At 35.1% G+C, this 23691-nt stretch overlaps 2 protein-coding genes across 2 annotated transcripts in view; one reads left to right on the top strand and one right to left on the bottom strand.

Annotated features, from left to right (window-relative positions):
- LOC106618439 (uncharacterized) overlaps positions 1–14387 on the bottom strand; it is a 28478-nt gene extending 14091 nt beyond the window's left edge. Inside the window, exon 1 of the mRNA XM_014236193.3 lies at positions 13503–14387. The gene's annotated coding sequence lies outside the window, so the exon portion shown is untranslated. The remainder of the gene's footprint in view (positions 1–13502) is intronic.
- Positions 14388–14742: 355 nt separating this feature from the next.
- Positions 14743–22926, top strand: LOC106618425 (uncharacterized). The gene is made up of 8 exons (XM_036373490.2): positions 14743–15799; positions 15860–16215; positions 16284–17678; positions 17741–17881; positions 17941–18080; positions 18142–18281; positions 18351–18641; positions 19694–22926. The coding sequence occupies exons 1-8, from the start codon at positions 15499–15501 to the stop codon at positions 21439–21441; spliced, it is 4512 nt and encodes a 1503-aa protein (XP_036229383.2). The 5' UTR covers positions 14743–15498; the 3' UTR covers positions 21442–22926.
- The last annotated feature ends 765 nt before the right edge of the window (positions 22927–23691 follow it).

The following is a 23691-nucleotide window of genomic DNA, read 5'->3' on the forward strand; positions in this document are numbered from 1 at the left end:
TCTTTAGCAATGTAAACGCGATGCTGGTTTTGATCAAAATTAAGCAATCATACCCAAATCATTGGTTAACATCAAATGGCATGAGTCAATCGATATGTTTAGTTCCTCAGCACTTTCTCTAATGGCGATTCGACGATTGGCCATACTATTTTCTTCACTTCTCGACCCTCTAAGCACATTTTGTATCAACGATAAACGTTGCTTTTGTCCAAAGTAGCACTTAAATTGTTTTTTCAACAAAATTGTATACAAATTATTTCATCCATTTTTTGGAATAAGCAAAAATCGAAGACGAACATGAAAGCGGTACAGAAAAATATTTTTGATTAGTTATTTTATTTCTCTATTCACCCTTTTCGTAAATATTTCTGTTATATTTATTATACATGTTTACATACATACAGCGTCTACCAATAGGGATGACGTGATTTTGACAGCTTGTGGCGGCCATCTTTATTTCCAACAAGATGGTGCTCGCCTCATGGACACATTGCACGAAAAGTTTGGCGACTCGTTAATTTCGAGGAATGGCCCAGTCAAATGGTGCTACCAAAATTTAGAAGATACTGCAGGGTTTAAACAGAACAGCGTGAAAAGAGGAATATTAGATAGGCTATTGCACTGCCGTGGAGACTTCATATGAATGGAACGTATTGGATTCAGAAAAATACTATAATCAGTTAACAGACCGATTTCCATACTATGTATATTGTTGTATACTGTTGTATCTATAAAGTCTTGTATCTTAAACTTTTCAGTTACAGACTTATAAAAATAATATATTGAGGAACACCTTGATGATTTTGCTTAGAACGATTATTGAACTTGAGAAAATTTGTTTTTTTGCAACAAACACAAACCCAAAGCACACTAATTCTTTATACATACATACACCTTTACATATTTGTATATGCTAAATCTTACGCTTTCTTCATCGCCAACTTTTAAGTTCTTCTATACCTCTCACTCTAATATAAATAACAGCCCACTATCAGCTTATTGCCAAATAATGTGGCATATCGAACTTACAAATGTAAGTATGTATATTTACCACTTTAAATCTCTAAAGAAAACACCCGCATGGTCTTATTGGTACATTGACCGCAGATAAATCTACACGATACCAGCAAGGGGCCATTCGATTTAATGAAACATATGTACAAGTATAAGAACGCGTATCTATTAATTGTATATATATATACATTTATGTAGAAATCAAAATTATATACCTTTTACAAATGTATGGCACAAATGTGAACTGGAGTTAGTACATTATAGCGTCTTTGACTGTGTAAAAAAAAAATTTAATAAATAAATAAAAAAAAAATTAAGTAAAACAGACAGACAGACGGATATGCCTAAATCGACTCAGCTCGTCACATTGAACATATATATGTACATTTGTACATACAAGTAAATTATAGTCTCCGAAATTTTATTTTGAGTGTTACAAACTTCGTGCCAAACTTAATATACCTTGTTGAAGGTATAAAAATATGTACAAACTTTTGACGATCACCGCAGCTGAGTGCTTTGAGTGTGCCATGGGAACAATCCTCGGAGATCAGCTTCGGCCATAGGCCGATTATATAAATGTTTATTTTATATATAATATTTAAAAGCACATATATTGAAAAATATATATTGGAAAAAAAAACTACAAATACGAGTATAGGACAGAAAAGGATCAGCAAGCTTCTTTGCTGTTAAAATGCCTCTAAAAAAAAAAGCTCGTTATTTATAAATTAAATTCCAGTTTAAAGGAACACTTTCTTTTTTGTTTATTACACTGACTATTAATTTGAAGTTCCCTTGTTGCTAATTATTCTACAGATTAAGAGTGACTTATTTAACACTTACTTCAAATAACAATACTTTAAGCGCTTTATTATCTAATTTTTCAAAACAACTTCAACTAAATTATGCGCACTTACCGTATTTTTGTAACCAAAAAAAAAAAATTAAACAAAGTGTAATTATGCATTTATTTATCACTCAGAATAGATAATAAGTAATTTAAAATAGCTTTGCTTGGTCGCAAGCGAGCGTGAGTGAAGCTCATTAAATTTAATATTTGCTTAATTTCAAGCAATCGATGTTAAACTTTACATACCCTACTAAGCCTAAGTAGCTCACTACGTTTTACGGTTCAAGTAGTATACTGAGAGAGGACAAGGGTATCTCCACCTGCTGCCAGTCCGATAATGAAGTAGAGTTGCCTTATCTTATATTATTATATTATACACGCGCAGTTTGTATCAGTCTTATCAAGAAATACTCTATAGCTCATAGAAAATTTAGTAGATAGTCCCACTCATCATCTCTATCTTAGATCCCCCGCGCAAAAGAGGGCACAGAAAAAACCAGTAGAGTTAGGAAAGTGCATATTTAGAAAAGTTAAAAGATTTGTGACACAAATTTTCCCTTTTCCTTTAAAAATTAGTTTTTCCTAGAATTAGTTTTTCCTAGATTGGTACAACTTTATTTATGTTCGTGGGAAGTTTGATTTCCATATGTTAATTAGTTGCTGTTTGTTAACGACACAACGAGTTTGTGGGGCGATTTTTACCATGGGAAAAGAATTGAACAAAGAATTGTACAGAATTGTTGAAAATGTTTCGGAGGTGTTTTAGAGAGTCTACTTTATCACGGACACAAGTATTTGAATAGTACAAGGCATTCAGTGAAGGTTGTAATGTCATCGAAAACTGGAATGAGGCCAGGCGAATCGTCCATATACCTCTGTTAAAGACGATAACATCGAAAAAGTTAAAGAAACAGACAATGGCGTCCTAAAAATGAGCCGAAACCGAAAAAACAAAAATTCCCATCCCAGCAGAGGCTTATAACAAGTGTATGGAAAATTGCTTTGGAACCTATTTTGAAGGTGATAATAAAGTTTGTATTAAAATACGTAACATTTTTTTTTTTGGATAGTTCGGGTCAAATTTAATCGAATGGTCTAGGGCATACATATGTACATTGTAATCAAGTACAATAAAACATATCGAAAATTCAAGTGGTCATTGTAAAGCCGGAAATTATTACTTTTTTAAGTGTTTGTTTTAAATAAAATCAATGTTAATGTAGAGAGGATGAGGAGGGATACCAGGTCACACTTTTCTACCAATAATAAACAAATACATACCTAATTATTATTTAGTAAAGATAAAAATTTACAATTAAAAAGTAAACAAAGCTCTTCTGCTGTAGTTAAACATTTCCGAAATGAATAAGTGACAATGCCGAAACTTAATATAAATATTAGAAATTTACGTAGAATTTGTTAGTTAGGTGTTTCGTTAATAAAATTGGGTTAGTAGAACCAAACAACGCCCTCTTATCAGATTAATTGGAGAAATTATTATAGACGGAAGCTTTTTATGACCAAACTGTTATGTTGAAGTTTTATTTGTAGGTATGTTTAATATCATCCGAGCATGGTGATACTCATTGTCTATTTTAAAAGTTGTATGCAAAACTTTGTTCGATCTGGTCGGTTCCAACAAATAATTAACTCAATATAAACCCAATAACATTTAGATATTGATAGTTATATCTGATAAACAATTTGTTTTAATATTTGACTTTCCATTCCACTTTTTTTCCATATCGAACAATTTCATATTTTTTAAATAGTTAGAACCAGAGACCGTAATCATTATAAGTTTTATTTTAAAAATTAGGTAATAATAATTACATATTGAGTTTTACGATTTTCTTTACCGATTTTGATAAATTTTAAATAACATTACAATAAATCGTAAATAATCATTATTTTTAAGCAAAAAAAAAAATATAAAAATAACAAATACTGATATAATTTTTTGTCAAATAAAAGTTTTTCATACAAGAACTTGTTTTAAATGTTCAGTTTGTATGGCAGCTATATGCTATAGTGGTCCGATAGTTTCTTGGGGAAAAAAGTACGTGTGCAAAATTTCAGTGCGATAGCCTAAAAACTAGTGCGCGTATATACAGACAGACAGACAAACGGACATGGCTGAATCGACACAGCTCTATAGGTCTCCGACGTTTCCATTTGGATGTTACAAACATCGTGCCAAACTTAATAAAGGGTATATTAAAGAACTTGTTTACGTATAATAATTTTTTTAGGGCAAAAACTGAAACTTCAGAAAGCGTCTGCAAAAAAAAAATCAACTTGAAAGATAACGAACGCCCTAATGTACATACTATTTTAATTAAGTAAGTCAAATTCTAAAGTGCAATTGAGGCAGTAACCCAAAATGGTAAACTATCTTAGCTTGAAATGGCACGTATTAGCATGAAGCAAGTATCATGAAAAATATTTGACATTTTAGGCATCAATTCGCGGTAAATTGAATCCAACTTTTTTTTACAAAACTAGTGAACTGCGTGTTCTCCGCAATAATTTTTGTTATTCTAAAAAAAATGTTCACTCGAAAACAACAACAAGGCAACTCATACTTTAAATAAAGTAAGTTGCAAATTGAGTACACACATATTAAATATAACTGTACATTTTTTAGCGTGTATTGATCTAATGTTATCTGTTAGCTAAAGTTTGACATTTGAAATGATTTAAATAATCAAAAACAAAAAAATGAATAAATGTGACATTTATTTAATAAGATAAACAAAAAATTATTTCAGAATTTTGGGTAATTTCGAATTCGTTGTGTAAATACGTTACTTCACGTGGCTGTGATAAATGTAAACGATAAGGCAGGTGTTATAAGAAACAAAGCCCCATCTCGACAGAACGCAAGTTTTGCTAAAAATACGCAGTATGCCTAATTACGAGTATATGGCAAGTTGCTCAGACACGAGACACGATTTCGGAAATTATATAATATTATATTAATTGTCAGGCAGCGAGCAATTGAAGACAAATGTCGTAATTTGGTTAAGAGCTAAAGCAGAGTTTTACTCCAGGTAGAAGATAGACTATAAAACGGTTTACACAATTTCCGCTTGGAGCCAATTCGTCAAAATTTACAGATGGATGGACTATCGATTTGCAGTTAATCGAAACAAAAAGTAAAAGCTGGGATATGAGCAAAAAGTAGAAAAGTATTCATCGTTCGAGGAAACCAACTTTTAGGAAATGTTTGTGGATTTATATTACGAATGATGAAACTACTACCGCAAAAGTTATAAGAATGCTTTCAGAAAACGCCTCTAAAAATAGATTTTCTTTGATTTCAAGACATTCAAAACCTATAAGCCGTTTGCAATACATACTTACATATATGTATGTACATATATTGTAGTATATACTCGTATATGGATTGCTATGTAGTTAGTACAAAGTATATGGATTATCGCGGAATTGTACTAGAAATATTAATTTTTCTCGGCAGCATTTTATATTAATAAAAAAATCTGCAATGAGTTTGCTTGAAATTTTGTGTCTCCAATGGCACACTCCACAGCATTGGAATCGTTGAAAATGTTCCAGATGTATTTTGGGGAGGCAACTTTATTGCGGACACAAGTATTTGAGTAGTACAAAGTATTCGTAGAAGGTCGTGAAGTTATAGGAACTCACGTGAGTCGTTCATCTACCTCTGTTAAAGACGATAACGTCAAAAAAGTTAAAGAAACATTGCTTGAAAATCTTCGTGTTGGTAACAGAGCGATAGCAGAGGATCTCAACTGGAGGCCTGGAGGCCATCCCAGTCGAGGCTTATTACAAGCATGCAAAATGAAATAAAGCATGGGCATGCATACCTACCATACGTCGTACCTGTCATGGGTGTAGTGGGAACACCTTCGACGTCCAAACGAATTTACTGCACTTTTCTAACTTCTAGTGAAACACGATTCACAGCTTTTTCATATGAAAATATGTACATAGACCATAGTATATATAATAATAGTATAGTACTACTATAATATTATTAATATTAATTTTGCAATAAATATGTCAAATTGGAAAAACTGTAACAAAATGCTATTAAAATTTCTTTATTTTTCCGTTTGTAACGCAAGTTAGCAAATACATAATTTGCAAAGGCAATTAACTGTGCATAAGTATGTGCAAAATTCTGCCTTCCGCCTTAAATAAAAATGTTGCGGTAATTCACTTTTGTTTGTCACGTTCATTTAAAAATCATACTGACAAAAATGTACATCAGTATAATAGCATGTATGTGAGTCATAAATATATATTGTACATATAATGTGTATTTAAAGCGAATTCCTCAATATTTGTCATGACGCGGAGGGATATTCAAAAATGAAGAATTTTATGTAATATCGAATAATATTTAAAATTTTAAATCTTATTACCACTACTTTTTGAAACTTGTTTTTACTTTGACACCTATCACTCTATGAAATTCCAAACCTGTAAAACACGTGACTCACTTACTTAGCTTTAATGATTGATTTTATTTTATTTATTTAATATGTTATTATACCCTGAACAGCGTATATTAGCTTGCCACGAAGTTTGACCCCATAAAGTATACCATATAGGTACATATATAAACGATCAGCATGAGAGCTGAGTCGATTAAGCCATGTCCGTCTGTCTATCTCTATATACGCGAACTAGTACCTCAATTTTTGAAATATCGATCTGAAATAATACTCTGCTTCTCTTTATCGGAACCGAAGATATCGGACCACAATAGCATTTAGCTGCCATACAAACTGAACGATCGGAATCAAGTGCGTGTTTGGAAAACTTTTGCATTTGATAAGACATCTTCACAAAGTTTACCATGTACAAGTATGTATTATTGTCCAAGGGAGCGGTGCAATCTTCGAAGAAATTGTTCAGATCGGATCGCTATAGCATACAGCTGTCATACAAACTGATCGATCAAAACCAAGTCCTTGTATATAACACTTTTTTATTTGACAAGGTATCTTCACGATATGTGGCAAATATTATTGTTCAAGGTAACACTGTAATTTCTGAACATATGGTTCAGATCGGACTTTTATAGCATATAGCTGCCACACAAATTGGCCGATCAAAATCAAGTTCTTGTAAGGAACACTTGAACCTGTGAGGGTATTACAGCTTTGGTTACAGTGTTGGAACAAATAATAGGGACATCACCTTTATTCCCATATTTTATCGCACAAATTTGCATTCACGGCACTGTTTGACCATTTGCTGGTAATGCATTCAAAAGGATCCATTTTTATCGAAATCGACTTCGGGAAGCTAGTCGAATTGGAAGATGTGCAAGAAAAGTTCCGTTTTTAAGCAAACAAAATGTAAAAAAGATAATTGAATTTGCTCAGAAGCACGAAGCAGGAAATTGGAATAACGTCCTGTAATCAGATGCAACGACAGTTAATTTATTTGGATTCGATGGCAAAACTTTTGTACGACGAACTTGAAATGCGGAATTCGACCCCAGATATACACGAAAAGCAATTAAACACGGAGGAAGAACAATAATGTTATGGGGATGCTTTTCGGCGGCTGGAGTTGAGCCGATTTATTGGATACAAGACAAAATGTGTTCAACAAATTATTTCAACATCCTTAATACTGTATCGTTGCCCTATGCGGAGGAGCACATGTCACTAAGATGGGAGTTAATGCATGACAACGTTCCGAAACATGCTTCGAAACTGGTAAAATCGTGGTTTCAGAGCAATAAAGTTAACGTTATGGAATGGCCTCCCAGGCGCTGGATCTCAATCCTATAGAACACCTATGGGGAGTGCTGAAGAAATCAGTCGGTGGACAAAAATGGAAAAATAAGCACAAATCATGGAAAAAAGTCCAAGAGATATGGTATTCAATACCGGTCACGACTTGTCAGAGCCTTGCCGCGAGGATGATAGGAGGTGGTTAAAATGAAAGGAACATAACCAAAATATTAGATTTGAATGGAAGAAAATTAATAATTAAATATTATGAAATACAAAATGTATCTGTTTTCACTTGGCAAACTCAAATAATCCTTAAATAACTACTCAAATGTTAATTAATTATCTAAATGAACGATAATATTTGAATAATTTTATTATTATATTATATATAATTAAAAATTTTAAACATATCACTTTGTCTCTATTATTTTTTCCAACACTGTATATGCAGCTATGCAGCCGTGAGGATCATTCCGAAGCTATTTATCGACCTTGTTATTTTGCCGAAATTTAATAAAACGCCCCTGGCGACTAACAATGAACTCTGTAAATATTATATAAAAAATATCCTAATTTCAGCATTGATAAGAGTGTGTACTATAAGATAATAAGAAAGGGAACAATGTCATTGTAGGAAACATTTTAGTTTTTACGATCTTTTTATTGTACTTATCTATTTCTTTCTGGTAGTTAAATATACCTACTTCGGTACGCAGATTTGCCATACATAAATTTCAAATTACGTGTAATTACAGATTTGACGAAAAGTAAATTATTAGGAGTCAGTTATATACATGCACATAGATATGTATGTACATATAAAATACCACCAACTCAAATTAAGGAAAGAGTAAAGTTAATTCGTGCAAACACGACACAGTTAAAATCTCTTTATTAAAACATTGGTACATTTAAGTATGACATTCGAAGAATGTTCTGTAAAATGTTAACAAATATATTTTAAACAAGTAAGGAAAGGCTAAGTTCGGATGTAACCGAACATTTTATACTCTCGCAAAGATATTTTTGGTAAAAAGTCAACTATAGGCACTTGGGTCCAAATATTCACTACCTAGGGGCCTGAACAGTTTTAGTTCGATTTAGAAACTTTTTGGTCACAAGGGCGGGACCACGCCCACTTTTAAAAAAAATTTTAACTACAGATGCCCATCCTTAATGTGATCCTGTGTACCAAATAACAGTCTTGTATCTTATTGCGGAGCTTAGTTATGGAAATTTATTTGTTTTTGATTAATGGCGTTTAGTGGGAGTGGCAGTGGTCCGATTACGCCCATCTGCAATACCAAACATCTTACGGTCCCAAGAAACACATATGTACCAAGTTTCATAAAGATTTCTCAATTTTTACTCAAGTTACAGCTTGCACGGACGGACGGACGGACAGACATAACTCTACATCTAACTCGATTAGTTTTAGGTGATACAAACCACCGTTAGGTGAACAAAACTATTATATTCTGTAGAATCAGGTTGATATTAAGTGAGCAACCTGCCGACGTACGTGCAGGTTATTGACATTGAAATGGTCGTAGTTATCATTTATTGAGCTATGTTTTCTACAGAAGCCATAACGGTAACCCAAACTCTTATAGAGTTAGATTTGAATTTTTTCGAAACGGTTGTAAAACCTAAAACTTTAAAAGCGAGTGATCTTATTAATATACTTTTTGAATGTCAGTTCGTTATCTATGATGATGTCCAGGTCCTTTACGTACTCAACTTGGCTTATTTTCTAGTTGTTTAGGTTATACTTGTAGTAAGCTGGTTTTCGAGAGTTTTAACGTGAGTATGACACGGCTACGCACTTTAAGATGTTCAAATCTAGTTTGTTTTTGTAGCACCAGGTCGGCAGTTTGTCGATATCACTTGGAAGATCTGAAGATCACACAGTTCACATCGTGCTTGGTAGATAGATGCTCATCAACTTTAACTGGAAATTGCCTTCCAATTGAATATTAGTGAATCCAAGTTCGCCTAATTTTGATATAATTCAGTTTGGTATTGTTTTTCTTGAGTAATGTTTTATGTTTTAATTCGTTTGTAAACCAGTAAGGAAATTTACTGGTTTTTTGTGTACGAACTGGAACATAAGTTGACATACCTTCATGAATTATGTCATAGAAGACTCTTATTTTGCTGTCTAGGAAAGTTGATGAATTCAAATTAGACCAATCGGTGTTTAGATAATAGGCATTCAAGTTGCCGTATTCAGCGTCCTTGAAGTCAAAGAATGGCAAAGTTACTGGCTTGAGGATAGGCTGGAGATCAATAGTGATATCAAGGGCAGGATGGTACAAGTCCATTGTGGTAAATGCGTGGGTGTGATTTACATGAATGTTCAGGTTACTGAAACAGAGATCAGGAAGGTTATTATTGTCGATTTGAACACTATTAAATTATCGGCATTCCATTAAAGGGAATCTTTCATAGAATGGATTCTCATAGTCAATACGAGGGGAACTGCTTGAAAGGTTAAAATCGCCTTTGTGTTTTTTTTTTAGAAAATGGAACGTGTCGAAGAGTGTCTGGTAGATGTTCGACATTATCATCTAAAATGGGAATACTCTCTGCGTTGATATATTTTTTAATTGCGATGAAAACGCTTTCACCATATTCGCTATTACTTGTGGAACTACTTCTATTCTTCTTAAAGATATTAAATGAATCGACTATTACTTCCCCATCATAGATGGCTGAGTGGAGCCGTGATTCTTGGATGTGTCAGCTGAGCTGAGGTCCGATTTAAATATCACTTTGGCAGATCCATCGAAAGGTTCCGGCGGTTTAGACTTTAGTATTGCTCGAGCAATAGAAGGAGATGGAGTCTCAACAAGTAGCGGGCGAGTACGGCCAGCAAAAGGATGACCTAGATGACGAATTTTAAAACTATATATAATATATTAAAATTTAAGTTATTAGGCAGTACAGTATGGATCTTTACCGTCTGCTTTTTTAGATTCTTTACGTTCTACGTTCTTAGAACTCTGCGATGACTTCTTCTGTTGGTGCTGAAAAACTGATGAGAATTATCTAGCTTATTTTTAACTGATGTTAGTCTGCGATCAAGTCCGGTACATTTATCAACCATGCGTTTGTTCTGTTGAGTTAAGGTGACATCCTTCCTGATATATATGATGTTCTTTTCTATGACCGACTTAAAACTGTTTAATTAATTTTTTAAGGACGTGGTGACCTTCTAACATTGGTCATCCAGCAGACGTTTAAGCTTATTCATGGTAATACTATCATTCTCGTCACTTTCAAGGTCAAGATCATCCTGAGTGACGACACCAACATCTAAATTGCAGGAATCACATTTCCAAAGAAAACCTTGCGATTTGATTTTATTTGCTAGCTCAATTGAATACCTTTCGTTTGTAAACTTAGTTTCTGAAAGACTGCTGTTTGTTGAGTTATTATAAAAAATAATGTATGTATATTTATTTAAATTGTTATAACTGTTAATTTGTATGCGGTTCAAGAAAAATCGGACATGCATTCGCCGTATAATGATGAGATCAACTAATTTGACAATTGGATGATGTTATAAAGATATACGAAAAAATGTGTTTTTCCGCGTATTTGATCATGATTCAATTATATAAGGTAGGTAGCGCAAAAACCAGAAATTGGATCCATAATGTCAAAATCAGCCGTTTTCCTCAAAAATCAACTTTTCAAAGATTTCAACCAATGAAAATGCGTTTTTTGAGTGATAACTGAATACTAATACATTATAAATCATGCAAAGTCATAAAATGTAAACAGAAAAATCATGAGAAAAACAAAAAATTTACCTTATGGATACAAACAATTCTTTCGTAAGAGGAAGCACGCTCCGTATCGATACTACCTTGTAAAATATATAGAATCAATGTATTTGTATAATTCCTTTTATTGAGTTTACGTGCAAACTATTGCAAAATTTCTCTTTAATTTAATTGTACAATATCACTATCAAGTTTATTCATGAGCTTCTTATGATTTCACAGCACTTTTGACCATAATTCGATGGTATTTAGCGAAAAAATCTCATAACACGAGCGAGCATATGACCGGCGCCGTTGACCCTTCTGACGTTTTTTATTTTTTGTCATATTGTCATGGAAACCAATTTTATTACCAATAGATAGATCAGTGTTAAGAGATGTGAAATATTAAGTTTTAATATATTTTTATTGTCATTAAAACGTTTTATTATTAATTATAATAGATAAGAACAAAACGCTAAATGCCATAAGTATTGAATTGCAAGGAAAAATCGAGATATTCTAAAAGGATACCTGAATTATATTGTATCAAATTGGAATGTAAATATGTAAACTAAAAATGTAACGCTTATATACACATATAAATGTACACTTTTAAATAAAAGAATTTATGATTTATTCTTTTTATGATTGGACGGTTTTCGTATTACTAAGGTTCCGCAAAATCTTCCTATTTTCTTTTCATCTACTTTCTTCATTTTATAACGACTCATTTTAATCCTATTTTCCTTTCTGAAATCAAATTTTAGTTTCCTATTTTTTTTCATGAATACCTTAGATTGTTATTCTAACAACCAGGAATTCTGTCTTGATTTCATCACAACTTTAACTAACCTCGGGCAATATCCCTCAAAGGTAATTTCTCAGCATCAAAAATTATTTCGGGAAGATATTATTTCAAAAATGTTAATTTAATATGCTCAGGCCGCTTAGAACTTGTTGAGCACAAGCTGCTCACTGCAAATAAGATGGGAAGTTTGACCAGGCATCTAGGCTAATTGCATTTGTATAAATAAAGATATTTATATATTATATATATGTACAATATTGATTGCTAAATCTCTGTGTACACTTCACACATTTTATTAACGTACTTTTTCGTTATGTGTAAATATTTACTGAATTTTCTTCCAAGGAAGTTGTAAAACTAACTAATCCTCATGGTCATAATCGGTGGTGATGTCTATATAAACGAGTATAAGTAAAATTAGCTGCCTTGCTGTATTGTTTTATGAAACAATGAAATATAACGAAGATTCATATAACTGAACCGAGTATAAGGTATCATAGTTTAAAGAGATGTACAAGGTCGACACCATCTTTCATGCATACATACTTATAGTTTTATGTTATTAAATGTGCAGTTGTATGTGAATACTTATAACATCAATGTGCATATATTACTGGGTACATTTTTAAAATTTGGCTTATGATAAATATTTATGTACACACGTATATAAATATGTTTACACGTGCGTCTTCCAGTCATCAACTCATAAAGTTAATTACCGAAAAAAAACTGCTACTAAACACTCATCACTCACTTGCCAGCAATACTGGTTTTTCAATCTTTTGTGAGAAGTCTCTTATATTTTATTTTTCTTTCTTTTAAGTGCGGCAAATTGACGCAAACAAGCTCCAAAAGATAAAAAAAAGAAGAGTACAAAATAAAAATAAAAAATTCCGAGCTAGTGAGATACAAAATCAAGCAGAAATTAGGTTTTCTATATGATTTGTGTCATCCGGATTCAATACTTATTCGCAATTTTGAGATTTTTAGGAAAAAGCTTGGTGTTTATTGACTTTACAAATAATTTCTGGATAGGTAATTTTGCGAATATGTAGTAGCATGAACGTAATTTTAAATGAGCACGATAGTAGTCTTGACATGTGGATACAGATGTACATACATATGTACGTTGGTGCAGAATCCAATTTTTTTTCTTAATAGAGATAAGATAAACAACTATAGGGCCATTTTCGTTTAACTTTGGAATTACTTATTTTAGAAAAACTTCATAAGAAATTAGGTACTGCAAAGATATGTACATACTTATGTACATATATGATATATGATAAACTTTCTTGCCATACAAAACTCACCTGATAGCTTGTTGCATTGACATCATCGTGAAGGGCACATGCACAAATATGTACGCATTTTCTTCACTTCAAATACATGCTGCAAAATATTTGTTGTGAATGCTTCTGGCAGTCCGTCTCTGCACAGTTTGTTTACGCCGGTTTACAAGTAAATGGTCACCGTATATCTTTGTAATAATTACTAATTCACAGTTTAAGCTCAATTATTATAATCGTGCAGAACGTTAAATACAAAATACTAATTTTTGACCGGTTACTTTATGGAACTAAGGAATGGTTATCAGGACACAAACACACTAATTTTTATTCCGACATCTCACAGTACGACTGACCCGACGTTGTTCTCTAAGGCGATGTCGGCCACGATCACCTTACTACAAACATACAACATTGATTTCAATTGGTTGCTTATAATTGGTGTTTAAATAAAAATTAACAATAATACGCGAATAATGAAATTTTTGTAAATGAGATTCACAAACACTCATGCACCACGAAAGTACTGTTTTTGGACGTTGCTTTTTATTGCTCTTGATTTGCTATATCCGTAGCCCGACCGTCTACAACCCAAGATGGATATTTATAAATGGCAAAATTGTTGTGTTGCTACTGCTGCTACATTTGAAGAAGGTTGTGATATGAGAGAAGTACATACATATTTACGCATGTAGATGGACGTTGGTTGAACTCATTAACCGAGAAAATATCGATGCGACGTATTATCCAACTTTACGACTTATATATCACACTTGAATTTATAAAAAATACTTTTCTTTAACTTAATATAATAATCTCAACTTTTGTTCGATTGAATTTATAATAAAAATACTTTAAATAATTTCTGCGAATGCTCGAGCACTCATCGCATTACATACACCACTTTTTCACCACTACAGTGCTGCCACAGAAGAGTATTGTGATTATAATAATTTCTGTACCGTTTTGTTAGTTTTTTTTTTGTTTTAAACTCTATCTTATATAACAATACACTTTTCTAATTAAAATATACAAATGTGGTATAGTCAAGAATTCCTTCGCAGTCTTTGTTGTTTGCAGTGTTTTACATTATAAATACATAGTTAAAAATAAAAGAAAGAAAAAAATTAGAAAAACGAATTACAATAATTAATTTTTTCAAAAAACTTAATGAAAATATCTGATCTAATTAAATTCACCACTGGTTTCAAAATTTTTAGAGGTATTCGGTTTCATAAAAATGCAATCCTGGGCATACCAACTACGTGACCCGAACATCGCAGTTTGCTTCGTAAGTTCGTGGTCAAGAAATTGTGTTGATGTGCGAAAAACGTGTGGAAAATTGTTTAAAAAATATGTAAAAGACAAAAACTTAGCATATGAGTTTAGAAAAAAGTGTATAGACTAATTTTATACTAAGGATTCTAAAATAACTATTCTCTCGGGGCAATAAACTGTTGTAGTATTTTGCGCCACTGAATCAGCAGCGGCACAAAAACGAAAACAATTCAATGCAGCAGCAGAGGTCGTAGCAGAAGTTATAGCAACGCAGCGCATACGTACGGCATCATAGGGCCATAGCAGCCGCAAGTGCATTAAAAAATTCTCGTAGAAAAAAGTTCAGCTGCAATTATTGGTGGGGAGAAAATCCCAAATATATGTTATAGTTAGTTCAATCTATTTTTTGCGCAAGTAATTACAAAGAACTGTGGTTGTATTGCATGTGGCATTTTTATTTGGTAAGTGGAGGTGTCAAACGGGTAGTGAATTGTTTTATATCGTGCTAACGCTCACGTCCGAGTTCCCGATATTGGCGCTTTGAAAAACTACGCAGTGAAAAGCGCAGCAGCAGAAAGAAATACGGGCCGAGAAAAAAGAAACGTAGTGGCGGTAAACTCATCGATTTTTTGTTCTTAACTTTCGTACGGCTTGCGTGTATATTTACAAATTATAAAATTTACCTATGAGAAAGGTAAAAGAGTAAACAGCTATCGTTATAAATGCTATAACGAAAAAACAAATGGAAAATATAGAAACTATAAATACAAAGGCTATAACCATGCAATGTGGAAACATTGAAAGTGGCGCTAAAATTACTGTGCCGCTACAGGAAAACAAAGAAAAATCAACACAGGTGAAATTGCAAGAACCTGTAAACGGACAGCTAAATATTGCAAACAATGGTATAAAGAATATAACAGTTGAAAATGTTGTGCAAGGTGCAGCGGAAGAGCAACAAAATTCAATGGCAGTAAAAAACGATACACAACCACTGCTAACAGGAAGTTCAGAAGTTGATATGAGAAGTCGCATTGAAAAAGGTAATTTCAAATGTTACATCAATTTTAAATAATTGGATATAAGTTTATATTTAATTACAGAAAAAAATCATAAAAAGAAAAAGAAAGAAAAGAATCGTGAACGTGACCAGGAAAAAGATAAAGAACGTAATCGGGATCGTGATCGAGATAGAGAGCGTGACAGGGATCGTGATAAGGCCCGAGACCGTAACAAGGAAAAAATACGTGATAAAGATAGAGATCGTGCACGAGAACGCAATCGGGATAAAAACTCTACGAAAGAACGTTCCAGCAAAGAACACAGTTCGCACTCGAGATCTCATAATTCTTCCGGAAGTAACAGTGATAAAACTAAAGAAGGCAGCAATAAACTCGAGAAACCTAAGCCTACCACATCGTCCAGTGTATTATCTAAACGTGAAAAAGAGAAAGATAAGGTAAATTGTTACAATACCATCTTATATAAATAATTTCCTAATTACCATATATTTTTATAATGTAACAGCCACTCTCAGCAACATCTTCGGTAAGTTCCTTGAACGAGCATAGGCGGCGAAGTTCAGATAGTAGTCGTGGAAGTCACACCAGTTGTACAAAATCAAACAGTCGAACAAATAGCATTGTGGGTGGAAAAGAATTTATCCTCAAATCCCAAGAAAAGTCATCATCTACAAAAATCGAAGCAGAAAAAAATAATTCAATGCTAATTGAAACAGAAAAAAACACTCCGCCAATAGGGAATACAATCAAAATGGAAATGAAACAACCTGAAAACAAATTTATTGAAGTGCTCCCACATAACAACAAAATGGATAATGAACTTAATCCAACAAAAACAACTGAAGTAATACCTAATAATATCAAAATCGAAAAATCGGTAGAAGTAATAGACGATAAAAAGGATTCTTCTGAGTTCGTAGCTTCAAATGATGATGTTGCTACATATAAATTACCTAACGGTATCGGCGAGATAAATTCCAATATCATTCAAACTGAAAAATCAATATCACCTTTAAAAACTGATATAACTGTGATAGAAAAAGTTAAAACCGAATACAATGGGAATGCTATGGGTGGGGTCTCAGGTGGCGATGACATAACTTATAGCTCTGTAGTAAAAACTCGCGACGATGTTTCACGTCAGCTGATTTTTAGCAATGAACCAATTACGAGTGCTGCAACAAAAGAGTCTAAAGCTGAAAAAACGAATGATAGTAGCTTCATCTCACATGCATTAAAAACCACGCCGATATCAAAACCATCTAGTAGCAGTGTACATTCATCGACTATAACTTCAAGCAATTCGAGTGCACGAAAATCCTCCTCATCAAACAGTAGTTACCATCGCAAAAATTCAACGTCATCATCAACCTCAACTACGAAGCATTCATCTTCGTCAACTTCAGCATCGGCGTCTACATCGACATCATCATCTTCGCGCAGCCGCGATTGTTCTAAATGCTACAAACGTTCAAAGATACGCCGTGCTAGTATTGGAACACAATTTCACCATAGTGAACCATTTTCTGTAACTACGCCCCGAAGGCGGCTTGAACGTCCACCACAAGGGTTGGAACACTTAAAATATGGACGATTATTTGAAGTGGACGTGCATCCAAATGGTGGCGCTTCCGTAGTACATTTGTATCAGGACGAGTTGAACCAATTAACGCCGGAACAAATGGAGGAGTTGGTGGAGGAGTTCTTCAATGTTTGCTTTGCAGAAGATGATCAGGGATATGCCTTGCATGTTATGGGAATAGTGCATGACGCTGCACGTTACATACCCGATCTATTGGAACACATGGCAGAGAATTACTCAACGTTGACGGTAAAAGCTGGTGTTCTGGGGAGAAATTCCGATATTGAAACCTGTACAATGTCGCAATACAATGAGCAGGTTTGTGTGAGAAATCCTTCATATATTGCTTTTTTTTTTTATTTGTTACCTTCTCCTTATAGGTGGTACGAAATTATTCTCAAGGAACATTTCGTTATGGACCATTACATCAAATAAGTTTAGTTGGCAAGGTGCACGAGGAGGTTGGTGGATATTTTCCCGATTTGTTGGGTCGTATTGAGTCGAATCCATTTCTTAAGAAGGTAATGTAATCTTTGCTTATGATAAACTCATAAACAAATATATTTTTGAACTATTTCAGACCATGCCTTGGGGATCATATTCGATTTTGCAAACTGATCCTCGTCTTTCGAATGATGGTCCAATATTGTGGGTGCGCGCGGGAGAGCAATTAGTGCCTACAGCTGAACTGAATAGTAAAACGCCAATGAAACGCCAACGGTAGATTTCTGCTATAACATTACTACCAACAGCAATATAATTTCTTTAACTATTTTTTCAGTACACGCATAAATGAGCTACGCAATCTACAGTATCTTCCACGATTGTCGGAAGCACGGGAGACCATGATTGAAGATCGCACCAAAGCGCATGCAGATCATGTTGGACATGGTCACGAACGCAATACCACGGCTGCTGTGGGTTAGTAAATACTACAATCCTACATTGTAATTTCCTTATTGTACCTCTAATAAACGTAATTTATTATAGGTATACTTAAAGCGGTACATTGTGGCCAACCATATAATAGCAATCGTATCACTAAAGACGTGGTGGCGTTTGCCGCTCAAGATTTCAACTACTTGGTAGAGGTTCTACAGCTCGATTTGCATGAACCCCCAATATCGCAATGTGTGCAGTGGATTGAGGATGCAAAACTAAATCAATTGCGCCGTGAGGGCATTCGTTACTCTCGCATACAGCTATGTGATAATGACATATACTTTTTGCCAAGAAATATCATACATCAATTTCGGACGGTTACAGCAGTTACCAGTATTGGTAAGTCTTAAAAATTGTTTATTATCTTGTTATGTTGTTGCGCGTGCATTTAGCAAGCGTTGTTCGACGACCCGCTCCTATGCAACTGCGAGATTCTTTTGACCTAGAGTAGAACAAAGGAAATCTACTGAAATATTTGTTCTTAACAAGGTTCAGCTTACCGCAATGGTAAGAGTTCTTACTAGACATTGTCTAATAGGCATTAATGCGGTAAGGTTAAGAATCTAATCGTTCACAACTTGTCAAAGCTGTATGGAGTAAGGTAAGGTGGAAAAACATCCGACAATCTTACCTTCGGCGAACCAGGAGATATAGCTAAAATTGGTGATTTGTGAGGGTCTTATGATCAATTATATAAGGCTTTTAGATACCACAACGGACCGGCGTTATATGCTCGACTTCTTAACCTAACCTAACCTAGTTATGTTGTTAAGTTGATTATAAGAAATTAACTGTACTGATCGACGATGGGTTCACCTGCACAAAATCCCTCCCAGTGATTGACTTATTTGGAGTTAGACCACCACCCATAGCAAAAGAAGAGCTCGAGCTGCATCAAGAATCTAGAGTGACTCGCAAGTTAGTACCGGAAAGTCTAGCAGTTTAAACTCCTACTTATCGAGAATTGACCCCAACTCTATGAACAGCATGTAATAAGTCCCCGCATAATTAACCTTTGAATGCTCTATGAAAGCAACTCACCTCACACCCTTTTCCCTATGGTCCGTCGAAACAGCACATTCCTGGGTCTTCCGTTAGATGATTTGGATGACAATTAAATAACGGTCCAGATAACAGTAACGGATCCCGATTTTAATTCGGCCAAGGAATATGAAACTACTACCGTAGTTCAAGTCAAAATCACAGCTGGTGGTTGCGAGTCTTTACACAGTAGAAATAATGGCTAAGGGTAATTAGATATCGGCGTTTGACGATCTTGTTCTAATTTATGCCGAAATAATGAAGAACTTACTTATAAATTTTCCCAGAAATATTATTTCTTACTTTTATATGTTGTAAATTAATTTTTAACTACTTATTCATGTCTACAGCTTGGCACTTACGTTTGCGTCAGTATTATCCAGGTCAGGAGGTAATCAATGAAAAGAATAATCCAGTGTTAGCAGAGCCACCTCACTATAAAGAGAAGCAGACGTTGCTGCCTCATCCAATATCGCATGATGAGCATCATGGCGGCAAGCGCACGCCATGTAAACGGTCTCATGATGGTAAAGCAAAGAAGACAAAACTAATTGACATCGATGGCAAAGAACGACGGTCCAGTGAGAGTGGCACGGAGGACTCAAATTCGAAGGATGGCTCTGAATGTGGGTCCACAACAAGCCGTAAACGGAAAGCCGTTCGTGACGATGCCAGAATCGATATGCGCAAAATGGTGTTGGAACATAAGTTACATAAGTCAATGGCGGCAAGTAATGAAGACGAAAATGTGCCCACCACTACGAAGATCGACAGTAGCAGCGCGAGCAACACTAGCGTTACTACAGCGGATGCTTCGACTGCTGAGAAGCACTTGAAAAAGCGTAAAGAGTCCAAGGATACAACATCTAATACAGAGGCTATGAAACAAGAACGACGAAGCAGCACGAACAATATCAGCAGTTGTTTGACGCATAAATTTAACTCTAATGGCGACATACCAAATGATACACAACCCAAAAATATTTTTTTAAACTCAGTAGCAAAATCTCAAACACCAACTAGTACACCAAGTGCACAAAATGTGAAAAAATCAAACACCGAAATACTAAAGGTAATGACACCTCAAACGCCAACAATTTTAACGACAGCAACGGTTGCGTCCACGTCATCCGCTTCACAAAAGATACCCAAACTGCCGGAGCCGACAGTGCCTGCAACACCCTTGCCACTTGTGCCTCAAACGCCCTTTACACATCGTGAGGCTTACGTTAACAGCCTGAATCAAAAGGAACCCGAGATCAAAATTCAAGTACAAATAATATCCGATGAGCCTTCTGCTCTCTCCTCATCCACCACCGCTTCTGCTATCACCAACGCTCCCAACATCAAGACCGCAAAATCAACGCTTCAAACACAATCACCATCACCGCTGCCGCCACAAATGCCTCAGTCGTTGCAATCAGTGCCGACTAACGTAACACGCCCCACGAACTATGCAACCGAGACCTTGTTTAACGCAGGCGTAACAACAGTGGCACAAAGCACACTACCTGCTCAAACCACGGACCACGTGAATATACTTTCAGTTATAACTGAGCCTGCAACACTTTGTCAACCACAACTGGTGATCGACCATGAAGAAGAGGTAACAGTCTCCGAAGAACTCAGAGAAGATGTAACACAGCCCACAACAGTAGCAGCAGTTTCGGCGTTACCGATCGTGACAGCAAAAGCGGGAGCGACCTTCCCGCCATTGCCACCTGAAATAGCGCCAGCTTTACCACCGCCGCCACCAATAGTGCAACTGGAAAACAAAACAATATTGTTAGGTACATCCCTGGCAGGCACCAGCAATCATCAAACGACGCGAACAGTAGTAATAGTGCCGCAGGCGTCACTTAAAATGAAGAGCAATAACAGTAGCGTCAACGTACGAGTGACATCTACTGCCACTACGGAGCAACAACAAGTTGAACGGAAGTCACACCACAAAATAATGAAGGTTGGAGCAATAAGCAAACCGGCGAACGCTGCCCCAGCTGATCTGGTCAGCTCAATCATGGCCAGTATGGATAACAGTAATGCGGCAGCTACATCGGCAACAAACACACACAACTACTCATCATCGTTACACTAAAGCGTCTCGCTACAGCAGGCAGGAACTTTTCCACTCAGAATGTCAACATGGAAAGCGTTATTATTGTGTGTTTGAGCAGCTGAAGCGCTGAGCAGTAGTTAAAAAAAATATAGTTTCACCATACTTACCGATCCACACAGGGTCAGATCCTCGAAATAACAGCCCTTGGCCGGAAAAAATCCGGCTAAATTCCGGTAACGTAGAACCGGCTGTTGTGGGAATTGATTCACCTGCTTAGTGCTTATCTGGCAAACCAATAAGTGTATACACAAACTACACATAACAAAACAAACAAAAACAATTATTGTTACAATTTGCAGCCTATTTGTAAATATTATATATTTTTTTCTTTTGGAAAACTCTTCACATATACATATACTATGCCAACATATTTATGAATAGTTTAGCTTGCATTGTAAGATACTAGCTTTCCTTAATTTATTTACGCGCACTTCATGTGAATTGCCATACATTGCAGCTACACGCAATACTGCACATTATGAGCGCTTGCGCAGCGAGGAGAATGTGGATTATTAAATTGCAAAGATGTATCTAATTTATTTTGGATTCAAAAGTTTATGTTTCAATGGAGTTTGAATAAAGACATCAGTAAAAAGCAAATAACGCAAGCACACGCTTAGCATGCAGTGCAATGAGCAGCAACACTTCCGAGGCGAACAAATCTGCAAGTCCAGTTGAACGTTGAAAACTTAGAAACGGTATATATACATATATTGAGATTGCGTGTGATTTAAGAAATTTTAAATTCCTCTCTGGATATTTGGCAAGCGAATTTCATATTTAGGAATAACAGTAATGGTTAATTACAAAGTGTTGCATCGGCCACTGAACAAGTGCGTACTTACACATCTACATGAATATATATGCAGAGAATATCTCCTGATTTTTTTTCTCGTAATATGTAAACATGCACACTTGCACCAAGTTAAAGTCACATACAGTACATGCAGACCATGTAAAAATAATAAATTGTTTATGGTATTTGCGTTACTTAGGCAAAGGCTTCTTAAGTCGCTACTGCATGACCTACATACTTATGTATTTTAAGCCTTTTAAATTGTTGTTAAAATGTATTAGCTGCTTGAAACCATGAGGACATCATATTTTGTTTAATTTTAGTTATATTCTGTGTGACAGTTAATTGACACACATACTTACATATGTATAAAGATGAATGTTTACATTTGCATATGCATTGTACCTATATATTTTGTTGAATATTTTGGGTATATAATGCTCGATATACATAAATTTAAACACACACACACACACGTACACGTACACCTACATACATAATAGATGTTATAGCAGTTATGTATGAATCTTGCATCTTTTTTCACATATTGTACAGAAACAATGACCTACGTATACATATATACTTATATTGCATATACATACATATACTTACATACATATATTAAACATAGAAGAAAGAGTAGCAAATAAAGTTTTATTAATACGACAGATGTTTGTTTATTTATTTTAGGGTATATTAAGTTTCCCACGATGTTTGTAATAGCCAGCAGAAAACGTCGGAGACCCTATAAAATATATATGTACATACATATATGAATGATCAGTTGAGTCGATTTAGCTGTCTGTATATACGCGAACTATTTTCTCAGGTTCCGAAAAATCGAAATTTTCTTTCTAAGAAGCTGCTTATTGGACGGAACCTCCGATATCCGACCACTATAGCATATAGCTGCCATATAAACTGGACAATCCAAACTATGTCCTATGGAAGACTTTTTTATTTGACGAAATATCTTCACGAAATTTGGAATGGATTAATGTTTAAGACAACGGTACAACCTGAGATCGCACTATTATAGTATATAGCTGCCATTAGATTAGATTAGATTAGTTTCGAGGTATGCACCGCGACCTATGGTCTATTGTGCCCTCCCCTAAGTCATATCGTATCATCTAGGCCCCGCATGTTGATAAATTCCAAAATTCTGCTGGGTGCTAGTGAGGCGATACGATCCCTGTGTGGAAACATGGATCCCAGGGCCTTGATTCTGCGTCTGCAGACTGCTGTGCAGTTCATCAGCTGATGCTCAGGGGTTTCCGGCTCTATGTCGCAGAACCGGCGTTTGCAGAAGAGGCTATGCCCATGTTAAAGAGGTGCTTCTTGAGCCTGCAGTGGCCGGTGTAGAACGCTGCCAGTAGCCGGAATTTGTTTCTGGGGAGATTAATTATGGCTTTGAACCGCTTGAGGTCGTA

The sequence above is a fragment of the Bactrocera oleae genome, chromosome 3 (genome assembly GCF_042242935.1).
Source record: "Bactrocera oleae isolate idBacOlea1 chromosome 3, idBacOlea1, whole genome shotgun sequence".
Taxonomy (NCBI): Eukaryota; Metazoa; Arthropoda; class Insecta; order Diptera; family Tephritidae; genus Bactrocera; species Bactrocera oleae.